Raw genomic sequence first — 27,055 nt, 5'->3', positions numbered from 1 at the left:
TTTTTGCTTTTCCAGGAATCCCTGACTCCCAAACTAGTGGGTTTACTGCATCCAGAACTGAACTTGGGATTTCTTCCCGATTTTGAACACTACTGATTATTATCACCTTACTTAACTCAAGTGGCACTTCAGGGAACAACAAGATGGTTCCAATTTGAGCTAAAAGGTCCCGGCCTAACAGAGGAATAGGGCACTGAGGAACAATTAAAAAAGAGTACTTGAACATTTGACTTTTAAATTGGCAAGTGATAGGGAATGTATAGAAATATGCCTTAAGATTTCCTTCAACCCCCATTACCTTAGCTGATTTGGAGGAAAGAGGTCCAGAGTAAGAGTTAAGGACAGAGTAAGTGGCCCCTGTATCAACAAGAAAGTTGATTTTCTTACCTGCCACATCTAAAGTTACCCGGGGCTCCTCGGTAGAGATGGGAATATGAGTATTCCCTGGGGCCAACCTGTTCCCTGGGTACCTTTAGTCCTTAAGAATAGCCATGGCCTTGGGAGATGACCCCTTTCCACTACGGGAATGGGGGCAGTCTACCTTCCAGTGCCAGGGATTAGAACCGAAGTTTTTGCATAAAGGACAGGGCCTCGGAGGTGGCTGAGTGCAGTTCTTTGACCAATGTCCAAGGCGCTTGCACTTATAACAGGTCTGATCCTTTTGCCCCTGATTCTTTTGAGGCCTCCCCGAGCTCCCCTGATGGGGCTGGTTTCTGACAATGGCACTACTAAGGGCTAGTGCAAGGAGCTCTGCTTGCTTTTCCCTTTTCTTCTTTTTCTCTTTTCTTTCCTCCAAATCCCTATTGTTAAAGACGGAAAAAGCTGTATCCATGAGCTGATATAAGGGGGTTTGTGGGCCCATTTGTAATTTTTGAAGCTTCCTGCAAATATCAGGGGCAGATTGACTTATAAAATGCTGTCCTATTAAGATTTGACCCTCTGGGGATGAGGGGTTCAAATTCGTATATTTTTGGAAGGCTTCTACTAGTTTGTTTTTGAAGAGAGCTGGGTTCTCTTTCTTGCCCTGACAGATTTTCCTAACCTTTTTATAATTTACAGGGTTTTTGATGCAGTTTCTTATTTTTGCCAGTAAACAGTCTATCATTGCATCCCTACTCCGGATCCCTGCCTGAGTATTGTATCCCCAGTCAGGTGCCTGGTCCAGGACAGCTTGGACAGCTGGCTGGTTAGTGCCAGGGTTCTGGGTATGCAGCTAATCTGCATACTTATGGGCCTTCTCCCAGATCTGCTGTTTCGCTGTTTCTCGTTTGGGGAACAGCAGGTGGTCAGAATTATGTACAAACCCCTCCACGACATACTAAATGCTAGAGTAAGAGTCTGGAAATTACTAGTGAAACGTGAAGGGTCCTCTGAAAAACTCCCTAGCCTATTTTTACATTGTTGTAAATCAGTTATAAAGAAGGGCACTTGTACCCTTATAGCACCTTTAGGGCCTGCTACCTCCCTCAAGGGTAGGAGTGCAGGAGTGGTAGGGAGATAAGAAGCGCCACTTCTAGTATGTCCTACGGGGCTGGGTTTTTCCTAAGCTGGTGGCTTTAGGTTGTTCATAGCATAAGGTGGTGGAGAGGCTGCTCCCTCTAAGGTAGGGGCAGAGACTTCAGAATTCTGGGGTTCCCTTAATTTCCCTTGAGAGACAGGTGGGGAGCTAAGGAGGATATCTTTTAATTGATCAACACTTGGGCCTGTAGGTTTTGTCAGGGTGGGGCTGGAGCAAAATGAGGGATTTTGGTACAGAGCCATAAATGCCTGCACGTAAGGAAGGAACTTCAGACCACTTGCCTTTCCTCCGGCAGAATAGATCTAGCTGTAGGATAGTATTATTATTCCTGCTCCCATTCTCAGGCCATATTTTTCCATCCCCTAATTTATATTGGGGCCAAACAGTGTTACAAAAGAAAACTAATCTCTTCTTTTTTAAAATTTTTGGGTTAAATTTATCCCAGTTGCTAAGAATGTAACCCAATGGTGATTTGGAAGGGATGGAAGATGTAGTTCCCATCTCGACTGCGGTGATCCTCTTGTGGATGGATTTGTGGAAAATCCATCAACAATCCTAAGAGAGAAGGAAAAGAAACACAAAGATACTTTTTTGCAGACTAGAGGCGTTCCTTTCTTTGCTGCTCTTAGGAGATTCCTAGCGGGCCATGGGCGTCCTCTGGGATCCCACCGAACTACCAGATGTCTCTGGTGAAAGAGGTTCTAGTGAGAAAGATACTCCCTTGCAATTGAGAGGCATCCCCCTTTTCTTGCCTCAGGAGCTTCCTAGTGGACCACAGGGCATTCCCTGGGATCCCACTGAACTACCAGACGTCTCTGGCGAAAGAAATCCTAGTGAGTGTTGGCCAACAGAAATCTAAAAGACTTGAGAGAATTACCACAGTTTACTTTTGTTTTTAACTATTGGGAAGGAACCAGTCCTGCATTCTTGAGCAATTGCCTATAATCCCGACAATCCCAGACTCTACCCTTGTGGCCTGAGTACATTTTTATTTTTGTATTCTTTATCTATGGGGACCCTTATTTTCCTGTAAGCTTGAAGATCTGGGGCAAAGGAAGTGTCTTACTAGAAAAATAATTTTTGGCCCTGTAAACCATTAAGAGGAACACCAAGATGATCTTATTATAAAATGACTCTTTTCCAGATCACAAAGAAGACCCTTAAATATTCCATGTAATTTTCCAGAGCTTTAAGAAATTGCACCTGCATCTGAAATCTCCCAGAAGGGACCTCAAGAGATGTCTAAAACACTACCCTTCATACTGGAGGCGGATTTCACAGAGGGACAATGAACTGAGAGGGGAAATTAAAATACCCTTTTAGGAACAAATAAACCACCTTAGTAAACCACCTGCAAATTCAATTAATTAGGTAAGAGTGGCTCCACATGGCCATTCTAGTAACCAGCGACCAGCAGGCACCAGTTGTGCAGTTTTGAGCGATGTTGCTGCTTACAATGATAGTATACGAGTGGCAAAGATGGGAGTGGCTCATTCCTGCAACTGTACTTAGCACTAGCCTATCAATGACCCCAAAGTAGATATCTTAGTACAAAGACAGCAGGAACCCTTCATACATAAAAGGCAAGTGGGGTATGAGTGAAGGTATAAAGACCAGAAGTCAGTTGGGGAGGAAAAGCATAAAAGACTATCTGTGGGCCTGATGAGGAGACTGCAAAAGGAAGTCATAGCGCAGGTGAGGTGGTGACTGATATCCCACATGGAAGGTCCGACTGTGCCTACTGGGGGAGCGGCCATGGGGTGGGGCAGTGTTTTGTGCTTTCCACAGTGTGCCTGACCGTTGTGCGGACATTTTCTCGTACCTGGTGGGGACTAAGGCTAACCCCGTTCCGCATCCAAGTTATCCTATCACAGGAGTCTTTAAGCAGGCGGGCGCCCTTGTGGCTTTTAACTGCCCGACCTGTGCCTGCAAATTAGCGGCCGACCTTCCATCATGGAACATCAGAGTCACCAAAACAGAATAGGTGATAATGGAAAAGGGCATCCCGAGTGTCAGAGCAGCAAAGGGGGCTTACCACTCTGGTGTCTTCTCCTAGGCTAGCTCGCTAAAAACTGTCACAGGTGTGCACAGGTAACCAGGTTCTTAGTGATCGAGGACAAAGAATTGAACCGAACACACAAAGTTTTTAGCATAAAGAAAGACGGAAGATTTATTAAGTGATAGTACACTCCAAATGACATGGAAGTGGGCCAACTCTGAGCAGAGAAGGGACACATGGGCTGGGGGGATTCTATTCTTATAGGGCAGGAGCCCCCTGGCTAGTCTTTGGCGGGCTTTTCCTGCACAGGTACAAGGAGTTGGATTTCAACGCTACTGTGCATGTGTGGTTTCCCATGATTTTCTTGACTGGCTACTGGAGAAGGGAGTCCCACAATGTTATTTCATTATAATGATATTATAATAAATCAGGGGCAGTGCACAGGCACATTCCATGATTCAGAGTTATCCCAGAAAACAGGAATAACCCGTCTTAGGGGGTCTTTGTCATGTATAGATGTTTTCTACCTCAGCCCTGCGGGGCCTCTGGAGCTTCCTTCCGGACTATCTCCTGCCTCAAGATCAAAGAACAGAATTTAATTACCTTATTACAGACAGTAATAAGCTACTGTCCCTGGTTCCCAGATAAAGGTGCTTTAGATTTAGAAGTGTGGGGAAAAGTGGGACAGAAATTAAAATGGTACCAGGAGAACAGGACCTTAGTAGGACATTAGAATTTATTAACCTGGACCAAGTCAGAACAGCTCTCCCCCCTATTTCTACTAGACACCCTCATAATCAGGAAAACTTGGAGGAAAAGGAAGGGACCTGTAGGTCGGCGGTGGGCATGGCTGCCAAGACAAATAATAAAAACCCACCCCTGCAACCGGAGAAGGAAGACTCCCTCCCGGGCCTCCTCTATAAGATTCCGCTCCAGCCATGCAGCAATGTCTGTGAGAGGCTGCAAAAGCCTCCGGAGACTGGAAAGCTCTGTCTGCTTCCCCATTGTTATGTTGTCACGTCATGAAGGGGAATTCTGACCAGGTCATTCCTGACGTCAGGGACAGCAGCCCCCAGGCATTGGGAGGCTGCCAGTGTGCTTAGTTTCAAGAAAGGGGTTTCTACTATCTTCCTACTTTCTCTCTACTATCCTATTTTTCTATCTCTCTCCCCCACATGGTTTCTTGTGTCTCTCTCTGCAGGTGGCTTCTAGCATTTCTCCCCAGGTGGCTTTCTTGGAGCACCTGTCTCTTCTCTAGCACTTCAATTTGCATCCAAATACTCCTTGTAAGAGCAGTAAGGAGGGGCAATGTTACATTTGTCAGGTGAATGCTCTCTCTCTCACACAATTGCCGCATCCCATGGGCATGAGTCAAGCATTTAAAAGTCACTGTCACAGGTGTGCACAGGTAACTAGGTTCTTAGTGATCGAGGACAAAGAATTGAACCGAACATGATAGGGGCTTAAGACTTGGGAAAATTTAGCTTAAGGTAAATAGTCATAAATCTAGCAAGTAATGTGTATGTTAAGTTTTTGTTTCAGTAACTACGGATAAGGCCTATCTTGATGCCTAAGAATAAACAGATGACCTCTTGGAGACATCTGTACCAGGAAGAAGCAAGCGACTACCCTTCCCCCTTGGGGGCAACTGTTGAATTTCAAAGGCTTTCACTGACACCTTGTTCGCCCTCCCCCAACCCCCTTATAAAAGATCTAGTTGGGAAAGAAAGAGTAAGAAGGTTTGTTGGGGTATGAACCCGCCATCTTCTTGGATTGCCAGCCATATGAATAAAGCGCCTATAAAAGATTCAATCACTGTCATTGCTTATTGGATTTGGTAGTGACAGGCAGCCCGAATGCCGGTGTCTTTTCTGGTTACAAACACACAAAGTTTATAGCATAAAGAAAGAGGGAAGATTTATTAAGTGATAGTACATTCCACAGGACACGGGAGTGGGCCAACTCTGAGCAGAGAAGGAACACGTGGGCTGGGGGGATTCTATTCTTATAGGGCAGGAGCCCCATGGCTAGTCTTTGGCAGGCTTTTCCTGCGCAGGTACAAGGAGTTGGATTTCAAAGCTACTGCGCATCTGTGGTTTCCCATGATTTTCTTGATTGGCTACTGGAGAAGGGAGTCCCACAATGTTATTTCATTATAATGATATTATAATGAATCAGGGATAACCCGCAGGCGCATTCCATGATCCCAGAAAACAGGAACAACCCATCTTAGGGGGTTTTTGTCACGTATAGATGTTTTCTACCTCAACCCTGCGGGGCCTCTGGAGCTTCCTTCCTGACTATCTCCTGCCTCACCGCTAGGGTGCTCCCTGCTAGAAGACACCCATGAGAGGATAATCTGGGATGTGGACCTGGACAGAACACTAGGTTTTACTGCCAGCCAGAAGAAAAAGTCCACACAGTGATAAAGGCATACTTTAAAGCAATCACACTCACATCCCCGAGGCACTTTCCCGACTTAGGTTTGGTTCTCAGAGGAGAGAGCAGGATTTTAAACCTTCAGTGGAAGTGCTAGCTTTCCAGTTTCTTTTCCCCTAATTATGCCTTTTCTTCACTCAAATTTGCTTCATTTATAAGTTTCCCCCTCTTCATTTCATAATTGTTATGTCGATTATGTATGTTGTAGAAAGTTCAAGTAAATTGTAGATGGTCTGTACAAGTTGAAGGAGGATTATATGGGGGGAAGAAAGAAAAAAGAAGGAATTAAGAAAGTACAAGAAAAGAAAGAAAAAAAGAAATTAAGGAAGTAAAGGAAAGGAAAGAAAAAAGGAATTATGAAGATGAAGGACTGTGAAGGAGAAGCGTAAGAAGGAATAAAGGAAAAAGACAGACACCACATTCATGTGTGGCATGGGAAGGAAGGACATTAGAATGGGTAACTAAAGAAGGGGAGTAGAAGTAGAAAAGAAATAAGAAAGTAAAATAAACATGTAAGTCTTTGAAACACTGCTAATTCTGGACCTAGGAGCTACCAGGTCCAGAGAACAATAGGATAATTAACTCATTGCTCCAACTCATTGCAGCTTGCAGAAACAGCAGGCGTCTTTCCAAGCAGAGGAGAAAAGTGACACATTTAAAACTCAGGCTGCTTCTCAGCCCCCTCTTGAGGCCTGAGCCTGATACCTCAGCTGTTTTTTCTCGATTCCCTAGGAGAGAAAAGGGGGGGAAGGTCACTCTAAGGATGGAACCAACTGCTTTCTCAGGTCACTCCCAGGAGTGGGCCACTGTTTAACCCCTCAGCTCCCCACTCAGGTTTAATTCTTAAGAAGAGAGAGATCTTTCTACTACCTTTCTGCCATATAGCAGAGTTAGGAACAGGGCATTCAAAGGAACAAAAAGTTGAAGTATTATTGCCCTTGGCTCCCAGACAAGGGATCCTCAGACCTCCCGGTCTGGGAGGAGGCGGGGCAGAAACTAAAGTGGCACCAAGAGCATGGCGCAGACGTAGGCTCCTGATGCCTCCTCACCTGGAGCCTCGTCCACACTGCTCTCTGCCACTGCATACTGGGAAGCCAAGGGTTAAGGGCTTAAAGCCGATAGGAGAGGAGACACCAACTTAACCTCACTGAGGCGTCTCTCCCTGCTCACCAGCTGAGCTAAGTCGTGTCAATCAAACAATCCAAACTAGGCAGTCAACTCCAGTGGGTCTCTCAAACCCTGTGTGGTTGTTTTGATTTCCCACTCTGCACATACCTACAGGAGTGTTAGGACAGTTAACCCCAAAACTGGAAATTATTCATTGGCTTTTCCTCCTTCTCCAGCCACAAAGGAACTGTTGATTTACTAACCTGGGGAAGAGGGTATGCTTGTGTCATCTATTCAGAAGGACCCTTGTGGCTGCTGGTGAAGAGGGTGAAGCCACATCATGGAAAAGGCTACCCCACTCCATGACCCACCTCCCTTCCATTGGACTCCCCTGATCCAGGGGGCCTAGCCGTCCTCAACCATGCTCTTTCAATTGAGAACGCAGTGCGCATCCTAGAAACTCTCATCATTTGCATTTTTTCTGCTATTGTTATAGCTGCCTCTGCCGCAGCGGCTGCCACTGCTCTGGCTGAGTCCATCCAAACCATTCATGCTGCTGACGCCCTCCTCACCAATACAACCCAAGAGATGATTCACAGACACATATCGACCAGGAGGTCCTCGCCAGGCTCTCAGCCATAGAATCCACAGGAATATGTCTGGGAGAACAGCAGGATGCTCTTGTCACTCACCAACAACTGACTTGTGATCCAGGCTTCTCTAAGCTGTGTGTCACTCCCCTGAAGTGGAACTCCAGTCAGCACTCATGGGAGGAGGTCCAATCTCAAGGGAGAAACCGATCAATACCAGCTTGAGCCATGTAAACAACTTCAGGACATTAAACAGTTCACTAACCTAAGGATATTTCCAGCCTTGCGTGACAATTTACAAGAGCTCAATCCAAAAGCTTGGTTTCAGGGCCTAAACTTACGTGTCTGGGTCATGGGGGCTGTGGGATGCCTCCTGATTGTTGTAGTCTTTTGTGCCGTGAGATGTATCTACAAATTGTTTTCCAGAGATTGTATATGCAATGAGCAAGTAGCAAGTTTCATCAGACTTACCACCGTGTCTGCCATAACAAACAAAAAGGGGGGAGATGTGGGGGACCACTTTGTGTGATATCAGAAACTGTAGCCCCATGCAAGCAAGGCCTTGCCTATAAGTCTCAACTGGAAAGATAGGAAGCAGGCAGCAGGCACAACCTGATACTAACACCAAGGGTCCCCATGGGAAATACATTGTATCCTTTGAAGCCTGCTTTCCTTTGGTGTACCCCTGTTGGTGTAAAACAGATGTTTAAGTTCAAAGCATAAGGAGTGACCTCCTTACTTTAGGCAATACACCTTAACAACCATCTGGCACCAACATGTCTAACAGACCCTGACCTGAGGCAGATCTCTGTGCTTCTTCAATTGCTATCTATAGAAAATATCAGTTTTTAACAACTATAGCCTTTGGACATTGATTGATAAGGTATGCATGTATGCTGTATTCCCCTACACATTCTGATTCTAATAAAAGTTGTTTCAGAGAACGGCTTGGGGCATTCTTCATTAAAGGGAATCACCACCCGCTTTCCCACTGGAACAACAGATTGTGTCCAGGATGACTGATTCTCATCTGTGGCAGCCAGGAACACTCCACGGGGCAGGGCCTCCCACAGTTCCCCGCAGGGAACTGCTTTAACCAAGGGTCTCACCTCACAGCACATGGAACACAGCAGTGGGCTCCTGCCCATGGAGGCCACTGGCCTCACCGTCCTCAAACAGCTGGCTTCACAGAAAAGTGAAATGGCCTTTTGGAAACTCAGTGACAGCACCAGCTAGGTGACTGCACCTTGCAGAGCTGGGGGGAGGTAATCCAGGAAGACATATATGGTCTGAATAGGTGACTCTACTTCTCCCAGAGCCAGGAATCACAGGTCCAGGGATCAGGGGGAGGAATAGGAGAGACACCACTCATTCTTACCTCTAACAATCCACCAGCGCATGCCCTGCCCCCTGTGCCTGAGACACCATGCTCTGCTGACCTAGAGGGATCAGTTCTGGTAAATGAGAGAGGATTCCACCAGAGACACAGCAGTGACTCCATGGACACATCAGGGCCCCTCGCTCTCCAGCTCTCCAGGCAGTGCAGCACCTCAGAGAGCACCAGTCCCAGCTCCCTCCTTCCTCCCTCACTGGGGCCAGGGCTCAGAGCAAATGACAGGCTGCTGAGCACAGAGATGGTGAGGGGACAGCAACCACAAGGACAGCTGCCTGGATTGGGAACAGGGGAGGCACTGGCTGAGGCTGCCCACAGAGGCCAGGGAAAAGGAGTGCAGGACAGAACCCCCAGGAAGGGGGAGGGGAAGGAGAGGCACACAAGCATCAGGGGTTCTGCCTGGGCCCTGGGTGGGACTGTGTGTGGGAGGCAGGCTCAGCACCAGGACTCACCCTCACAGCCCATGAGACAGAGAGCTCTAACCACAGCCCTGGATCAATATGGATCCGACTCCTGACAGTTCAGCCATGGGCACAGGGTACACATGAGGCCCAGGTCATGGTTAACTGCACAGGAAGCAGCTCCACTCACCTGATCAGGACCACAGAGAAGTGTGTGGTGCTGTGTGTCCCCAGAACCAAGGTCCCTGTCCTGGGCCTCAGGCCCTGGGAGTTGAGAAGGGATGATGACTTGTCCATCCTGTCCCCTCTGCTCCCCTGACACAGACCTCCCCCTTCAGACACACCTGATTCCCTGCTCCTCCTTCTCCCCATAGACCCACCACCCAGCACTCCAGCCACATACCACTGCACCCAGGGGCACCCTCAGTGTAGCCTGTGGGAGACAAACACAAACAGATACACATTCCTGGAACTGTGAGCCTGGTAACATCTCTGTGAGGAAGAGGCAGGGCCAACGTACCTCCAGGAACAGAGACTAGGAGTCATTAACATGATATGTTTGACCCCCCCCCCATGAAATATCTATGAAATCTTGTCAAATAAACCTGGTGACTGCTACACTCCCAGATCTGTCCACCAGAGGACAGCAGAGATACTCCACAGCTGGGAGCTACCCCAGGGTGCTATTGATGCCCTAGGCACCCCCAATCAGCAGCACCCACAGTGGAGCAGGGTCTGACCCTCACCAGCATCTTTGTCTCCACAGTCCTCCTCACTCTCCATTCTCCCCACACAGGACTCCATCAGCTCCTCTACCCTGTCAGGTGTCTGCCCAGCAAAGGCTGGCCCTCTGCAGGCAACTGCTCCCACCACACCCTCCATGTACTTCCAGGGGTGAATGCCCACTCACATTTCAGATCACACCCAAAAGGCCTGTGAGTGACATCTCCTGGGAGTGGGGCAGGGCAGGCAGCGAAGCCCTTGCTCTTCTCACAGAGACCTGACAGGGTGCAAACTCTGGATTCTCCACCCTGGAGAGTAACCACCAGGAAAGAAGGAAGTTCCTCCAGCCCAACAAGAAATCAGGTGATGACTCCCTGATACACAGGGTCCCTGGTCTATTGAGATCTCAAGAAGACATCTAACCAGCCAGCCATGGTGTCCTAGGGAACGAGGGGAATTTCCCCATGATGGGACTGAGGTTGCTTCTAATGCAGAGGGGCTGAGGGCCCCACAGGGCCTCCCCACCCCCTGCCCGAGTCTCCACATGGAGCTGCTCCAGCTCCTGGGCCTGTGGGGAGGTGGATCTCCCCATGACAGGCAGAGACACTGATGACTTGTGGTGGGGACACACAGGGTTATCTGTGGACCAGCCCCCCAGGCTTTAGCCCTCTCCTGAAATATTCAAGAGACCCCTCACCTGGCCCTTCCTTTGAAACCTCGGGGACAAAGAGCTGCTTCTGAGACAACACATCCCCCTGGGGGACAGTTCTCCTGACACTGGATCAGGACCCCTCTGAATAACACCTGTCTCCCACTGGACTCACTCTGCCCTAGGGTAGAGTCAGGAATCCAGTGACCAGGAACTGGGGTGACTGGCCACTCAGCCTGATGGTCAGAGTCCACCTCTGCACAGGATGCAGGGTCAGCTCCCACCCCTTGGAGCCTGGTCAGCATCCCTGGTACAGCTCTGACATGGGCTGCAGGTCTCCTTAATATCCTCCAGGGGGCGTCATGGAGACACACAGACAATACAGGAAACTGGCACAAGAACCTGGCTTTGGCTAAGGAGGTAGAAAAAGAGCCTGATTTCCACACCACAGACATTTCTGGGCCCCTCCCACATGCCCACTCTGTCCCACTGGCTCCCTCTGGGGTCAGGGACCACCTCCTCTGCCAGGGGTCCCTGGGCTGTACCCCACTGCCTACCTGGCACCACCCATGGGCAAAGCTGAGTGACCACAGGCAAGTCCCCAGGCAGAGGACACAGGCTGTCCCCATGGTCAGGGAGCACATGGACAGGCTCAGTCAACAGGCACAGAGAGAGACAGGTCTCCCTGAAATTGTCCCCTGAGGACCAGGGAGCCCTCAGCCACCAGACCGCCCACCACCATCTTTATTGCCAGGACACGCAGGACACCTCTCCCTTCACACCTGGGAACTGCAGGTCCTTCTGAGACACCCAGTCCTGGGTCTCTGTCCTTAGAAGCAGAAACCACGCTGGTGACAGCTGAAGACAGAAGTGGGTCCCCTCACCAGTCATCACCCAGCTTGTCCCTGTCTCACCCCACAGTCACCTCCATGATCTTCTTGCTGGGAGGACACCCACCTCCCCAGAGCATCTGAAAACCTGGGGAGACCCGGTGCCCAGCTGGGTTTAGTGTCACAGACGAAAACAATCCCTAGGTTAAGGGACCCTGAGGTTCTCTGAGTGGTGCTGATAGGCCCCAAACCAGGACACAGTAGAGACCAACGCTGGGGAGAGGGAGTTGTCCTCCGGGAAGGACAACTCCATCAGCCTCACTATTGGAGTGTGCTCCCTCGCTCCTGTAACTTTTTTAATGAACAAGTTTAGATGTTTACAAGAAATGTCAAATGAAAACTTCCGATGGATTTATTAACAAGCACTGGATTCTCACTTCTGTGTTTGCTCACTGCTGTATGCCCAGTTTCTGAAAACAGTTTGGGAGAGTAGTATAAGCTCAGTAAATACTTGGTAAAACAAAAAATAAAGAGAGCTTTGCAAGCCAGCAAGATCCACCTCCCCAGAAAGCTGGTCAGATGCAGAGTCTCTGCTCCACTGCACCCCTGCAGAGTCAGGACTTGCATTTTTAAAACGATGTTTTTTAATTTATTTATGGAGGGAGGGAGAAGGAGGGGGAGAGAAACATCAATGTGTGGTTGCCTCTCACACACCCCCAACCAGGGACCTGGCCCGCAGCCCAACCAGCAATCTTTTGGTTTGCAGGCTGACACTCAGTCCACTGAGCTACACCATCCAGGGCAAAATCCGCATTTTTAACAGGACCTGCAAACCCTCCCTGTGCACAGGGGAAGTGGAGTGTCTGCCCCTTCCCCTATTAACAGGGTCTTATCCTGGCGGGGCGTCCTCCCTTAATTGGACAGCTGTGAAGCAGCATTTCTAAGGAGTCACCTGGCATCACAATCTTCAGCAAGTTCCACAGATGAAACTATGAGCAGCAGGGTGACATCCCTGTGACAAGTTTTCCTGATGTCACCTCAGGACTCCTGCTCTGGGGAGGAAAAAGGCATAAGGAGTCAGAGAAGCCTAAGGTGACGCTACTGTGCATCCAACGAGCAGCTGTGGGGAGCGCCCCTCCCTGCTGTTCCAGGCTTGTATGGGCCCACACAGGTGGTGCCTGCGCGCAGAAGGGTTGGGGGCCGAGGGGTGGAGAATCACTTTGGAAAAGGGCAGAGAGGGATCAGCAGCTCCGAGTCTGAAAACTTGACAAAACAGAAACAGGAAGAAGGAAACAGGGCAGGCATGAATAAGGGAGGGGGAGGGGGAAAGGGAGGGACCTGGACACTGACCCCGCCCTGGCCCACGTGACTAGAGAGCCCTCCTGACCCGGGGCAGGCTTGCCACACTTGGAGACAGACGGCAGATCGCCCACTTCAGGTCAGCAGTGCCTGTGAACATTTGTGGAATCCGAGCTCCTGTCACAGAGGGAGGGACACAGCAGGCAGCAGACCCATGGAGTCCCCCTCAGCCCCTGCCCGCAGAGGGAGCCTCTCCTGGCAGGGGATCCTACTAGCCAGTAAGGAGGGGCAGTCCCTGGGGGTGGATGGGAGGATGTGGACCAAGAATGGCTGGGTCCCCTGGGGAGGAGAGTGCTCTGAGAGGGGACAGAGGGCTTCTGTTTGGACCTGAGGGGAGAGGACAGGGGAGCAGAGTAGGATGGGGGAGGGGGCTCAGCAACAGGGAAATCTCATGATCAGAAAGTGTGAGGGGCAGCAAAACTGCAATTACGTTTTAAGGGTTATTTCTGAAAACTGGTGAGAATAATAACAATTTATATCAGGGGTGACACCAGAAAAACTTAACCAGGGGCACTAAACGTCCTTACCACCAACCTCAGAAAGAAGCAAATACACCCCAGGAGGGGCAGGACCCTGGGACCACTCCCACATTGCCCCACAGGTACCTGCAGCCTGTCTGAGGCACTGGGGGTGCAACAGGGTCAGACAAGCCCCTGCCTGCATGGAGCTCACGTTCCGTGGGGGGAGACAGACAAGGAAAGATCTGGATGTGATGTCGGGTACTCAGGTGTCATGAAGGGACAGGTCAGAAAGTGAAGACACGGAGTCATTAAAGGACATGGTCAGGGAATGTGTCTCCCTAGGGCCCCCGAGTGTCAGCAAGAGCCTGAGGGCAGTGAGGAGGTGATAGAGATAACAGGTTCAGAGGTGCTGAAGTAATGGTGGCCATGCTGCTGACCTTGACCATGGGAGACACATTTGCACACACTAAGGCTGAGAAATTAAGAGACCTGTTCAGGATCTAGGGCCTCATCTTTCCCCCTCAATACATAGATCCAAATATTGATCTATTTCTCCTTCCCTCCTAGTCTCACTGTTAACCTTCAGGAGTCCACCACTGCCCAACTCACTGTTGCATCGATCAATGCTACCGAAGGGAAGGATGTGCTTCTCCTTGTCCTCAATCTGCCTGAGAATCTTGTAGGCTATGCCTGGTTCAAAGGGCAAAGCACAGACAGCAACCGTCAAATTGCAACATATGTGATACACACTCAAAAATTTAACCCTGGGCCTGCACACAGTGGTCGAGAGACAATATACCCCAATGGATCCCTGCTGTTCCAGAAGGTCACCCTGAATGACACAGGACACTACACCATGCAAGCTCTCCAGGAAACTTTGCAGGCTAACGCATCAACTGGACAGCTCCATGTGTACCATGAGTGATTTCTCCCTGACCTCTGGGTGTCGGGTGGGGTGAATCTACTCACACACAGGTCTCACACCCTGGACTCTGCCTCCATCCCCCTCTACATCACGTCCCAGGTTGGGTTTGGGCATTTAGTGCAGGACGCACACAATGGAGACAAACTTCCTATGATCAGAGTTCCCCTTCCAGAGTTGACCCCTGCAAACATTCATTGCAGAGAGAAGGACCAGTCTGATGTGAGTAACTCAGCAGAAAGAGATCCAGCTCCCTGGGCCCTCCCCATGACCATGACCCTGAGAAAGACCCTATGAGGCCCCGTCAGGGGCTAGACTAAGGCACCCCTGGGATCCTCGCAGAGAAGTTCAACCTGGGAGCCCCTCCCCAGACCCCTGCCACAGGGATCCTGACTCTAGGGACCTAGGGGAGCCTGTGTCAGGGTGGGTCTGTGCTTCTGGGAAGGGTTGACTTGGAGCTATGGTTTCCTGGGTGCCTGAGTCACAAGGCTCGTGAGCTGCTCACAGCCAGGGATCTGCCTCAAAAGCCACATCTGGGCTGGGGTCCTTCACCTGAGACTATGAGTGGAGAGCACATGTGGACAAGGTCCCCAGGCCATTAGCTATTTTCCCTGGGGGACATAGAGGACTCCAGAGGATGGTCAGCATCCCCAGGGGGAAACAGGAAGATGCTGCTCGCAGCCCCTCGTCCACCAGGGGTCAGAACAGAGACTCCTCTGTGGAGGACACAAATGGTAACAGAGGCTGTTAGCTGGGGCAGCTCCTCTGTTCCAAGTGTTAGGTCAGGAATTTGGGAAACAACTAAGATTCATCCATAGACAACCTGGCAAGTCTGAGACCACTCACCATCTACCCTGTTTTATTCAGGGGAACTGAGTTATAGGGGAGCATTCACACAGAGTCACACAGACCAGGACTGTCCAGTCTGAGTCACACCAAGACCTGTCTGCAGTCACAGCCCATCCTCCCCTCCACTCCAAGGGTCTATCACACATGTGCAGACCCTGACACCAGCTGTTTGGTCAGATCCTTTCTTCTTAGATGTGCCCAGCTCAGAGGGAGAGATTGTGGTCTAGGGAGTGAAAGGAACTGGAGAAATAATCTGTTTTCACTCCAGAACCAAAATACCTGCAGTAACGATCAAAGTCAGAGCTGGGAACTCCCAGGCCTCCCCCTCAGGTGGCTGATCCACACCTCCCTGCCCTGGACTTGAAATCCCTTCTTTGCTTCCTGATGTGTTGGTGTCACTCCCGCTGGATGTGAAGGGAAGGACTTTGCCTCACTCCTCACTCCACCCTGCAACCAGCTCAGGGTCCAACATGTAACAAACACCCAGCTGCTTTTGATGAAGGAAAGAATTATGGTGAATGAATGAATGAGGATAATCTCTATAGAGAATGGAGCCTAGATACAGAGTCTTAGGAGATTTGGGCCACACCAGTTCCCTGTCCCTCCAGGGGCAGAGACCTACATTCCATCCCTCTGACCCCTCTGACCACTGCCTGGTGCCAAGTCTCAAGGTGATTGTGGGGCTTCTCGGCCACTAGAGGCTTTTCCAGGCTGCACTGGTCCAGCCCTGGGGCAGCCCTGGGCTCTTGGTCCCTAGGGTCCTTGAAGTCACCTGTAACCCCCACTGCTTACAAAAGACATTTCTGGCTCTCTCGGCTCCTTCCATGTCCCTCATCTGCTCCTCCTTCACTCCAGCCCCACTGCCCTGCTCTGCTCTGCCTCCTCCACCCTGCAGTATCCCTGGATTCTCCTGCTCACACATATGTTCAGGCCCATCCTCCTGGGCAACAGGAAAGGACACAGAAGTCAGTCAGAGCAGCAGCCCCTGGCTCCATCAGGAGCCAGGTTCCCAGGTCACCAGGAGAAAGAGGCTCCACTGTGCCCCATCCAGGACTCCTTCCCTCCCTCATGCCAAGAACAGGAAGAGGACACCTGACAGGGACATGTAACCCATTGATCTACTCTCTGTGTGACTCAGCCAGGGAGTCAAAGGCAGGAGGACAGACCTCAGTCCCCAAAAACTCACAGGATCACTTCACCCTTGACTCGTGATTCACATCCATGTGGTATGAGGCTCCCATTCCTCCCAGGGACCTGGAGACCTTCCTAGCTGGGGCTGGTGACCAGCACCATCTGATGGTTCACTGCCTGTGTCACACACGTGTCCTCATGAGGCACCTTTGCCATGGAGTGGGATTCTCTCAGATGGTGAGGTGTACCAGCCTCTGTCCTTTCTCTTAGGTGCAGCCCAGTTTGAATGAATTTGCTCAAACTCTAGTTTGGTTTCCTGAGTTAGAGAGAAAAGGAAGAGCACATGCCACAGCCTGTGTGTGGGTACCTCCCCATTGGCCTGACTGCCCACAGAAACTGGGAACCGAGTCCTTCTTCCTACATGTACCAGCATGACATGTATCTTTTCCACCTATTTTGTGTCATCTCTCCCTTTGTGCAACAGACACGCCTACACTTGCCCTCAGGTCTCTTCTGTCCTCTTAGGACTCACAGCCCCTCTCCAGAGTCACTGATATTTTTAATAAATATTTTATTGTTGTTCTATTACCAATGTCCCAATTTTTCCTGCTTTGCTCTCCTCCACCAGGCCTACCACATGCTTTCACAGATAAGCCCCATTCTGATGTCCATGTCTGTGGGTCATTCATACATGTCCCTTGACTAGTCCCTTCCCCTTCTTTCCACCCTTTTATCCCTCCCCTTCTCCCCTCTGGTCTCTGTCAGTCTGCTCCTTTTCTCCATGCCTCTGGCTCTGTGTTGCTCATTTGTTTGTTTTGTTCATTTGGTTTCAATCATAGGAGAGATCATATGGTATTTGTCCCTCACCACCTGGCTTATTTCACTTAGCATAGTGCTCTCCAGTTCCATCCATGCTGTTGTGAATGGTAGGAGCTTCTTCTTTCTTTCTGCTGCATAGAATTTCATTGTGTAAATGTAACATAGTTTTTAGACCCACTTATTTGCTGATGGGCACTTAGGGAGCTCCAGCACTTGGCTATTATAAATAATGCTGTCATGAACATTGGGGTGCATAAGTTCTTTTGAATTGTTTCAGGATTCTTAGGATATAATCCTAGCAGTGGAATCACTGGATCAAAAGGCAGTTCCATTTTGAGTTTTCTGAGGAAATTCCATACTGTTTTCCACAGTGGCTGCACCAGTCTGCATTCCCACCAACAGTGCACTGGGGTTCCCTTTTCTCCACAACCTCTCCAATACTTGTTTTTTGTTGTTTTGCTAATGATATGGCTATTCTGACCAGTGTGAAGTGGTATCTCATTGCAGTTTTGACTTGCATCTATCTGATGGCTAGTGATGCTGAGCATCCTTTCATATGTCTCTGGGCTCTCTGTATGTCCTCCTTGGAGAAGTGTCTGTTCCTGTCCTTTGTCAATTTTTTAATTGGATTATTTGTCTTCCTGGTGTGGAGTCATGTGAGTTCTTTATATATTTTAGAGGTCAAACCCTTGGGTAAGATATCATTTGCAAATGTGTTTTCCCAACCAGTTGGATCCACTTTCATTTTAATAATGTACTCTTTACCCATGCAGAAGCTTTTAATTGATGTAGTTCCATTTGTCTATATTTTCCTTTATTTCCCTTGCCCTAGGAGATATATTGGCGAAAATATTGTGTATGGAATATCTTAAATTTTACTACCTGTGTTTTCCTCCAGGACACTTATAGTTTCACAATTTATATTTAAGTCTTTTATTCATCATGAGTTTAATTTTGTGTATGGTGTAAGTTGGTGGTCGGGTTTCATTTTTTTCCATGTAGCTGTCCAGATCTCCCAATACCATTTATTAAAGAGGGTATATTTACTCCATTTTATGCTCCTGCCCCCTTTGTCAAATATTAATTGCCCATAGAGACATGGGTTTATTTCTGGGCTCTCTATCCTGTTCCATTGATCTATGTGTCTGTTCTTATGCCAGTACCAGACTGTTTTGATTACAGTGGCCTTGTAGTATAGTTTGATATCAGGAATTGTGATCCCTCCTACTTTGTTATCTTCTCAAGATTGCTGAGGCTATTTGGAGTCATTTTAGGTTCCATATGAATTTTTGAAATGTTTGTTTTATATCTGTGAAATATGTCATTGGTACTTTAATAGGGACTGCATTGAATCTATAAATTGCTTTAGGTAGTATGGACATTTTAATTATCATTTTAATTATGTTATTTCTTCCAATCTGTGAGCATGGTACATGCTTCCATTTGTGTCTTCCTTAATTTCTTTCTTCAGTGTTCTGTAGTTCTCCAAGTATAGGTCTTTTACCTCCTTGGTTATGTTTATTCCTAGATACTTTATTTTTCTTGTTGCTATAGGGGAGTCACTGATTTCAAACCCACTGTAGCATCTTCCTTTGGTCACACTGTGATGCTGGTTGGACTCAGAACTTGGTCTGTGACCTTCAATGTTCTCTTGACAGAGAGATTCCACCAGAGACTGGTCTTAGATCTTTGGGGCATGAATAATAATTTTCACATATTCTTTTACAATTTAACTCAAAGTTCTGTCTCATAATGCCAAACACAATTAGTCCATGAGGGCCATATTTCAGCAAGTTCCAGCTCCCCACTTCCCCAAGTCACCTCTTCTGTAGTTGCTGTCGTCTGAGTGTTTGAGGAAGGGTCCTGCCCACTGAGTAGGAGACAGGACAGTAAAGACCGAGGGCAGAGATCCTGGTTCTGCTGCCAAAGCCAACCAGCTCCAATGTCCCTCACTATATTCCAAATCACTCCTGAACTCTGCTCAACCCTTTCTGGGGTCACTGTCTCATATCAGTCACCATGAAACAGTCACCAGGCCTGGGCACACTGCCCACCTCATGGCCCTTCAGCCTGAGTCCTGAACTGATCCCCAGATTTGCACAGGTCTCCCTGTGTATTGTTTCTGCTCGACAACCCAGTCCCAGGACACACTGCCCAGTCTCATCAAGGTATAAGGACTATGGGATGGCTCTTCATGACTCATCTCTAGGATAGCCTTGGAATATGAGGCTACTATGGAAACACATCTTGACCCAGCAATGTAGGTCTGTGCAGCTTGAAGGGACTCAGCACCTGCACATTCCATATAAGATCTCAAGGACAGTCAGGCAGTCAGCTGGTCAGTAAAGAACCAGGACAAATGCCCAGTGGTCTCTTGACTCCCAGGCCTATATCTTTCCATGATCAATCCCTGATACTCAATTGACACCTGAGAAAGTCTGTACTTCCTCCAGACACAGCATTGGAGGCCTTACATTCTCTGAGCACTCAGATCCTCATGCATTTGTTTGTCTTGAGATACACAGACCTGCCTTGTTCTTTTAAGGATTCAAGTTAGCTGAGAGGTGAGAGGTGCCAACTCTGATTGAAGATGCCTTTGAAAAAGTCAAAGGTACCACCCAGGGCAATGTTCTCTCTGTTACCTGCACAGCACTGTTACCCAAACCCAGCATCACAAGCAACAACTCCAACCCCAAGGAGCACAAGGCCTCTGTCCTGTTAATGTGTGAACCTGAGACTCAGGATACAACCTACCTGTGGCTGGTCAACAGTCAGAGCCTCCAGGACAGCGCCAGGCTGGAGCTGTCCAAGGACAACAGGACTCTCACTTTGATCCGTGTCATGAAGACTGACAAAGGACCCTATGAGTGTGAAACCCGGAACCCAGTGAGTGCTGGCCGCAGTGACCCCTTCACCCTGAATGTTCTCTGTGAGTAACTTCTGTCCCTGTGTGGTCCAGGCTGCCACCCAAATCCACATGCCAGACACCAGGCTACATCCCTCTCAGTCCAAGTACACAGACCCTCAACCTGGACACTCATGTTGGCCATGACTCCCTGTCCCAGGAAAATCCAGGCAGGCCTCAGGGTTTGGACAAACTGGTTGTCTCAGACTCAGCTCAGTGAACACAGGGGTTGTGTTGGGACCTTTCACAACAAGGCTGGGGCTCAGCTCAGAGGGACACTATGGCCCTTACATAGGCCAGGAGCTTCCCCTTCCCTCTGATGACATCATGTGTGGCTTTTGCTCTGTTTGCTCCAGATGGCCCAGATGCCCCCTCCATTTCCCCCTCAGACTCCCATTACCCACCAGGGGAAAACCTCAACCTCTCCTGACATGCAGCCTCTAACCCACCTGCACAGTATTCTTGGCTTATCAATGGGAGGCCCAAGCAACCCACACAGGAGCTCTTTATCCCCAGCATCACTGCAAGTGACAGTGGATCCTACACCTGCATTGCCCATAACTCTGTCATTGGCCTCAATAGGACCACAGTCAGGACCATCACAGTGTCTGGTAAGTGTCTCCTGGACCATCAGCACTGAGCTCGGGGGTGGAGGTTGGTCTGGTTTTCAGAAAAGATCCTGGACGTTGTCTCCATCCTGTGGCCATGGACCCAGCAAATCACAAATCCTTCCCCTGAACCCTCCCCCACATCTCTGTAGTCTCTCTCCTCCCCTTGCTCTTCTGATTTCTCATGGCAGAGCTGGGGTCCAGCCTTGGAAATGCGAAAGGGGGTTTTCTCATCCCCAGAAAAGTACCACGTGGTAGAGTGGGCTCCACCGAGGAGGACAGACAAGGGGGCCAAAGGCCAAGTTGCTTCTTCTGTCACTAACACATTCCTTCTGTCACTTCCTTTTCTGTGACCCACTCCATGTGCTCCAGGGAAATAAGAGGCTTTAAGTTAAGCTCATGTCTTGCTCCCCAAATGAAAGGGTGAAACCCCCACTCCCAAAGAAGGGTGAAGAGAACAGTCCCCTGCTCCCTGTTCTGCTCTAGGCTCACCTGGTGCCTGGCTGTGCCTCCTCTACTGCAAGGGACAGGGCTTGTGGACGAGGTGCACGGACACCCTGTCCTCAATCTGGCCAAACTGAGCTGCCCACCAACACCAGAGCCTCCCTCAGTCCAGGCTGCTGGAGACAGTGATAGTGTACCCGCCTTTGAACTGTGTCCTGGCTCTGAGGTCACCAGCAGTGTAACACAGTGTGACACCAGCATGTGTAATGTTACAAAGGAGAGCAGTGAGCAATGGTGCTTACCTGGCAGATGGGTAGATTCCTCCATGAAGTCCCTTCATGGGGCAGAAGGAGCAGTACCACAAAGAGTGTAGTTTGCCAAGAAGGCTGAGTCCCAGCCCTTGTTAAACTGTGACTGCTTCTCTCTAGAGGTTTCTCTTCTCTGTGTATTCACTCCACAGGCCAGGAAGTGAGAGTCCTATTCCCACTGAGAAATCCATTGGGTTAGAATTATTGAGGTCCTAAGGTCATGTAGACTGGCTGGTCTGCTCTCATTGTCTTATAAATTATTTAACAAACAGGAAAAGCCTTCCCTTCTGAGCCTCAGTCTCCTCCTCTGGAAACTGGAATGAAACAACTGGACCTTAGAAACATTGTGAGGATGTTTATTATGACATTTATGACATTAGAGTCCTTGGGGTAACTCACATTTAGGGCTCCGTCAGTGCTGCCAAATATTGATATTATTTCTATGAATATTGTTGTCATCAGCTGTAAGTCAAGACTTGCTGAAAATGTTGTTTATCACTCACCAGTTCTGTGACCTCCAGTGATTTTTAAGCACCTCCCATCCCAGATTCTGTACATGCTTGGGGATAAAAGGACCAGATGATGGACAGGGTTTCCCACCTTCCCTGGGCACTGAACACAGTCGGTGCATCCTCACCACGAATCAGCACTGAGTGGACAGGTCAGGGCCTGCCCTCTGAGACTGTCATCAGGGCTGGAGAAGAGGAAACAGAGGGAAGGGACACAAGGGAAGAAGGGAGAGGAGTCAGGAGGACAGTGAACAGGATGAGGGAGAGTCAGTGTGAGAGCACGTGCACATTTAGAGCCGATGGAAGGTTCCAGAGTGTGAAATGACAGGATGCGACTGCGGGCAGGGGTCAAGTGAGGCATTGACCTTCCCACGAAGTCAGACCATCAGGGAGGTTCCTATCCTGGGTCCTCAGTCTCATCCCTGGTCACTGCCTCTCCAACTCCATCTGCCTGTGGGTCCTCCCCCTGTGGACCCAGGTCCACCATGGTTTCTTAAGGCCTTGCCTCACAAAGACAGTGGGATGACAACACTACGATACTACACACAGATGGAGACAGTTCCTTCCTCCCTAAGCTGGCCCCCCCCCTGCAAGGCCCCTTGTGGTTTCCCCTGAGTGGACTTGGGCCTCAACCCTCCCTTCTTCCCTTCTCCTTTCAGCAGAAAATGACTACTCAGGATACTCTGCAGGGACCATCGCTGGCATCGTGATTGGGGTCCTCTTCGTGGTGGCACTGGGGTCCTCCCTGGGGTGCTTCCTGTACCACAGGAGGACTGGGAGGTACGATGGCATTTCCTTCACCAGAATCCTGCCTCCACCAGAGACTGACCCCATCAACCCCAGGCCAGGAGGATGGAGGCCCCTCCCTGATGCTGGGCTGGCTCTCTGTGGCCTCCTCACTTCCCCAGGGACGTTCCTAACTCACTCCTTCCAGCCCCTCCTGCACCAGCTGCTGACCAGGGCAGTTTCCTCAACAGCTTCCTCATCTATCAATGAGTCACAACTAAAAAACTGTCCCCTCAGGATGTTCCCAGTTCACTCCTCACACCTGCACAGGGCTGACAGGGAGTAAGTGCTCAGTGAGGCACCTGCTGCTGTTTCTCTAAATCCACCCACCCTGTGAGGGGGATCTGCAGCCCCAGAATCTGAAGGGCATCCTGGCCAAGGTCACACAGCTGAGGGTAGCAGAACCTGCACAGGCCAGGTGGGCTCAGGTGCCCCCACGTGGCCGTATTAGTAGCCACAACCCCTGGTGTGTGAGACAGGAGACCTGGGCCTGGACAGGACAGCAGATCCTGTGCTGTGGTTTTAGCCTCCAGTGCAGGCAGATGGAGAGAGAGGACAGGCCCCTGTCACAGTTCATCTCTTGGGCCCCAGGGGCACATCTGGCCCCAGCAGGCACCACATCCATCCAGAGGCAGCAGGCCTGGGGTCCCCAGTGTCCTGACAAGCTGCTGGCCCTGCTTCCCTCTGTGGCCTTGAACTTCCCACAAAGTCATACCCTCAGGGAGATTCCTGTCCTGGGTCCTCAGTCCCCTCCTCAGTAACTGCCTGTCAAACCCGACCTGCCTGTGGGTCCTTCCCCTGTGGGCCCAGCTCAGCCATGGGTCCTTTAAGCCTTGCCTCAGTTTCCCTCTCCAGGGCCCTCCCCTTCCTAAACATTGGAGAGAGGTCCCCAACCTCTGATGGAAAGGAAGACCCTCCTAGTTGTCTACTGTGACAACAAAGCTCCCCTGGTTCCCGTCACAAGTAAGTCTGACCTCTCCTAGGGCCAGTGACCCACAAGGCCTCACAGAGCACCAACCCCCAGCATCCACCCCTGGTGAGTGTCTGATCAGCCTGAGAGAGGCTGGGCCCCTGACCTGCCCAACAGTGTCCACTCCTGTCTGTCCCTCTCAGGCCCTGACCCTTCCCTGGGCTTCAAGGCAGAGCTCTCATTAATGTCTCAGCACAGGGGACCCTTACTCACCTGTCACCCCTGACCTGTAGGACTGTGTCATGTGTAACCACCTCCCTCACTGACCTGAACATGGCCAGAGGGCCTGTCTCTGAGAGATGCTCTCTCACCCCTGGTTGTCTGGAGCTAAAGGACTCAGCCTCTCCCAAAGATAGGCGAAGCTTCCTCACCCCAGGGTGCTAACTCTTGTGTCTGCCACCAGGCCAGGGTCCCTCTGGAGCCTCCACCTCCCTGGGAGTCTGTCCCCTCCCTGTTTCTCCACCCAGGTTCCCAGCTGTGCAGGCTCAGGGCAGGGGCACCATCCAAACTCTCCATGTAGCACAGACACCACCCCCAGAACAGCCAGCAAAAGGCCTGCCCCACCATGGCCCCGGGGGAACACCCATGTCAAGGGCAGACCCCAACCCAGACCTGAGTCTGCCCTGGTCCCCTGGGGCAGCCTGAGGGGAACCCTGGGGTCCAGTATGGGGCAGAACAGATGGTGAGAGCACCAGCCAGGGTTCCCAGGCTAACAAGGGTGAGGGGACTACAGTGTGGACTGAAGCTGAGGTGCAGGGTGACAGGTAGGTGTGGAGACAGCTGCTCAGGAGGCAGAGCTGTCACTCCTGTGCACAAATGGCCTCCCGCCATGTCCCCTGATGCCCTCTCTCTGCCCCCTGCACAGGGCCCCCTACCTGGCCCCAGGTCAGCTGGCCCCATCTATGAGGTGAGTGTGGGTGACGAACGTTCTGTCCTGCAGGTCACAGGGGCCCAGGACCTGTCCCCAGCCCAAGCCTGGCCGTGCTCCATGTTCAGGAAATAGCACCATAATGTGCAAACCGAGGGTGGGGAGAGGGAGGTGCCCGGGGACAGGCACCCCCAGCACAGGCAGGCCCCAGCGCGCCTAGGAAACACTGCACTTGTTCTGAGGGGGCTGCAGGGCTCAGGGACCTCTCCTTCCCTCACAGGACTTGCTGCACCCGAGCACAGACGTGTACTGCCGCATCAGCCCCAGAGCCAACGGGGCCTCCTAGTTCCTGGGGGTCCTGCTCCTCCAGGGCTGTGGAAGGGACAGCCTGAGACCCAGACTCTGTGGGGTCAGGAACTGTACCCTGAGCCAGAGAACCAGCCCTGAGCCAGGAGGACATTCAGGGACCTGGGCCCAAGGTCAGTGTTCCTCCTGATTACTGACAACACTGACAGGCTGCCATGGTCCTGATGGACCAGGGTAAAGACTCCCATCTTTCAGAAAGTGACTAGGCCAGTGAGGCACTGAGGACCACCTGTGTGATCCAAATAAAGGGGACCTTCCTCTGTTTTGCTCTTTTTCTACGCATGTAAACTTTTTTAAAGTATTTTATTCATTCATTCATAGAGAGAGAGGTAAGGGAGGGACGAAGAGAGGGAGGGAACATCGATGTTTGAGAGAAACATGGATTTGATGCCTCTTACACGCCCCCAACCAGGGACCTGGCCTCCAACACAGACCTGAGCCTTGAACAGGAATTGACCCAGTGACCTTCTGGTTTGCAGGACTATGCCCATCCCATGGAGCCTCACCAGTCAGGGCTGAAAGGGAACTTCTTTAGCAAAAATTCACCTGAAACTCTTGGTCCTTTTGCTCCAGGGTCACACAAGGGGAAGAACTCTCCAGGCTGCTGTCTGTGTTTCCTGGGAGAGAGGAGACACTGTGGGTGTGGAGGTGGGGGGTGGTGCTAAGGGAAAAGCAGAGCCCTGATTGGGTCTTTTGGTTGGTTGTAGCCTCTCCCTGTTGTGCCAGGTTTCCGGGGTCCCTCTCTGGTGCAGGACATGCAGGAATCAAACCAGTGAGTGCATGCCTAGGCAGACCAACCAACCAACCAATGTTTCTCTCTCTCTTATTTCCTATCTCTCACTCCTCATAAACACACACACACATCAGTAAATAAAAAATAAAAATAAAGCAACTGCAGCCAGGAGCCCCGGGCTGTCTTTACATGGGACCATGGACACCCCCAGGGTTGTCCCTTTGCACCTGTGCCCTGTGTCTCAGGGTCACCCAACAGGGGTCATCTCGTGTTCTCACAAAGATGAGCAAGGATCCTCCTGTGAGGTCATTGCCTACACCCACAGTTAGACCATATTGCTGAGTGGAGCCCCTTCTGAGTGTCCAAGTGCCCTGTGCCTCTCCTCCGTCCTCCCGTGGACCCTGGTGGCCTCCACAAACAAAGTTGTCAATCCCTAAATCCAGGATCCAGGGAGCTGGGCTCTGTCCATGACTTTGTGCTTTGACCCAAAGGCCAGCCCTCAGGTCGTCTTCATATCTGGGGGACACAGACAGAGACTGTCAGAGTAATCAAGGTGGGGAGGACCCAGGACTCCTGCCCTAAGCAGCCCCTCCTTGGCATGTCCATGACTTCAGCCCCCACTTCCCATCAGTCCCCTCTCTCCTACTGCACCTGGATCTCACTGTCTCAGCATCCTTTCCACAACTGAGCATCCAGCTATTGCACCAACAAACTCTCACCCAGGATCCCATGGAGACGGGACCACGTGTCTCCTCTTGCACCTGGCCCAGCTCCTCCCACACTCACCTCACCTGCAGCCCCCTCTGCACATCTGGGCCAGCAGCTCTCAGTCCTTCCCTGGGGGCCTGAATGGGTGCTGTTCCCATGTAGGTCTACTTGGGTCAGGGTGCCCACATTCACCCAAGCAAAGCTGGTCCAATACTGAGGCTCAGGAGGACATTCCTGTTGCCAGAGCATCATTTATCATGAGATGAGACAGAGTAACAAACCATCACAGGTTCACATCACAACTGACCTCTGACCCCCTCCCTGTCCCAGTGCACACAAGGTTAGACAAAGCACTGGGTTAGACAAGGCGATGCCTCTTGCAGGTTTCCTGCAGCTGCTGCAGCCAATCACCACACACTTCCTGGAGTCACACAACACACATGACGGTTGGACGTGGCTCATTCCTTCTGGAGGGTCTCCCTGGTGTCCTCACCTTTTCAAACAGTTAGAGGCACCTGCATCCTCTGGCTTGTGGCCCCACCTCCATCTTCATAGCCAGCAGTGCAGCATCTTGAAGCCCCTGCACCCTGCTGCCCCCACCACACCTCCTTCTGGGTCTCTGCCTCTCCTGCCCCCTCTGTCCCTTATGAGGACAGGAC

General features: G+C 50.6%; 1 protein-coding gene across 1 annotated transcript; it reads left to right on the top strand.

Moving 5' to 3' along the window:
• Positions 1 to 13,936: 13,936 nt before the first annotated feature.
• Positions 13,937 to 24,366, top strand: LOC114511367 (carcinoembryonic antigen-related cell adhesion molecule 4-like). Its single transcript, XM_036012773.1, has 4 exons — positions 13,937 to 14,387; positions 22,625 to 22,745; positions 23,735 to 23,787; positions 24,125 to 24,366. The coding sequence occupies exons 1-4, from the start codon at positions 14,327 to 14,329 to the stop codon at positions 24,364 to 24,366; spliced, it is 477 nt and encodes a 158-aa protein (XP_035868666.1). The 5' UTR covers positions 13,937 to 14,326.
• The last annotated feature ends 2,689 nt before the right edge of the window (positions 24,367 to 27,055 follow it).

Source organism: Phyllostomus discolor, chromosome 12 (assembly GCF_004126475.2).
Source record: "Phyllostomus discolor isolate MPI-MPIP mPhyDis1 chromosome 12, mPhyDis1.pri.v3, whole genome shotgun sequence".
In the NCBI taxonomy this organism is placed as follows: Eukaryota; Metazoa; Chordata; class Mammalia; order Chiroptera; family Phyllostomidae; genus Phyllostomus; species Phyllostomus discolor.
This window is presented reverse-complemented; position numbering and strand designations above follow the sequence as displayed.

Excerpts from the sequence above, each read along its gene's own strand:
- LOC114511367 (XM_036012773.1), top strand. The coding sequence starts at position 14,327 with ATGCAAGCTCTCCAGGAAACTTTGCAGGCTAACGCATCAACTGGACAG. Across the intron at positions 14,388-22,624 it reads TGGACAGCTCCATGTGTACC|CAGAAAATGACTACTCAGGA; the intron begins ATGAGTGATTTC and ends TTCTCCTTTCAG. Across the intron at positions 23,788-24,124 it reads ACCCCCAGCATCCACCCCTG|GCCAGGGTCCCTCTGGAGCC; the intron begins GTGAGTGTCTGA and ends GTCTGCCACCAG.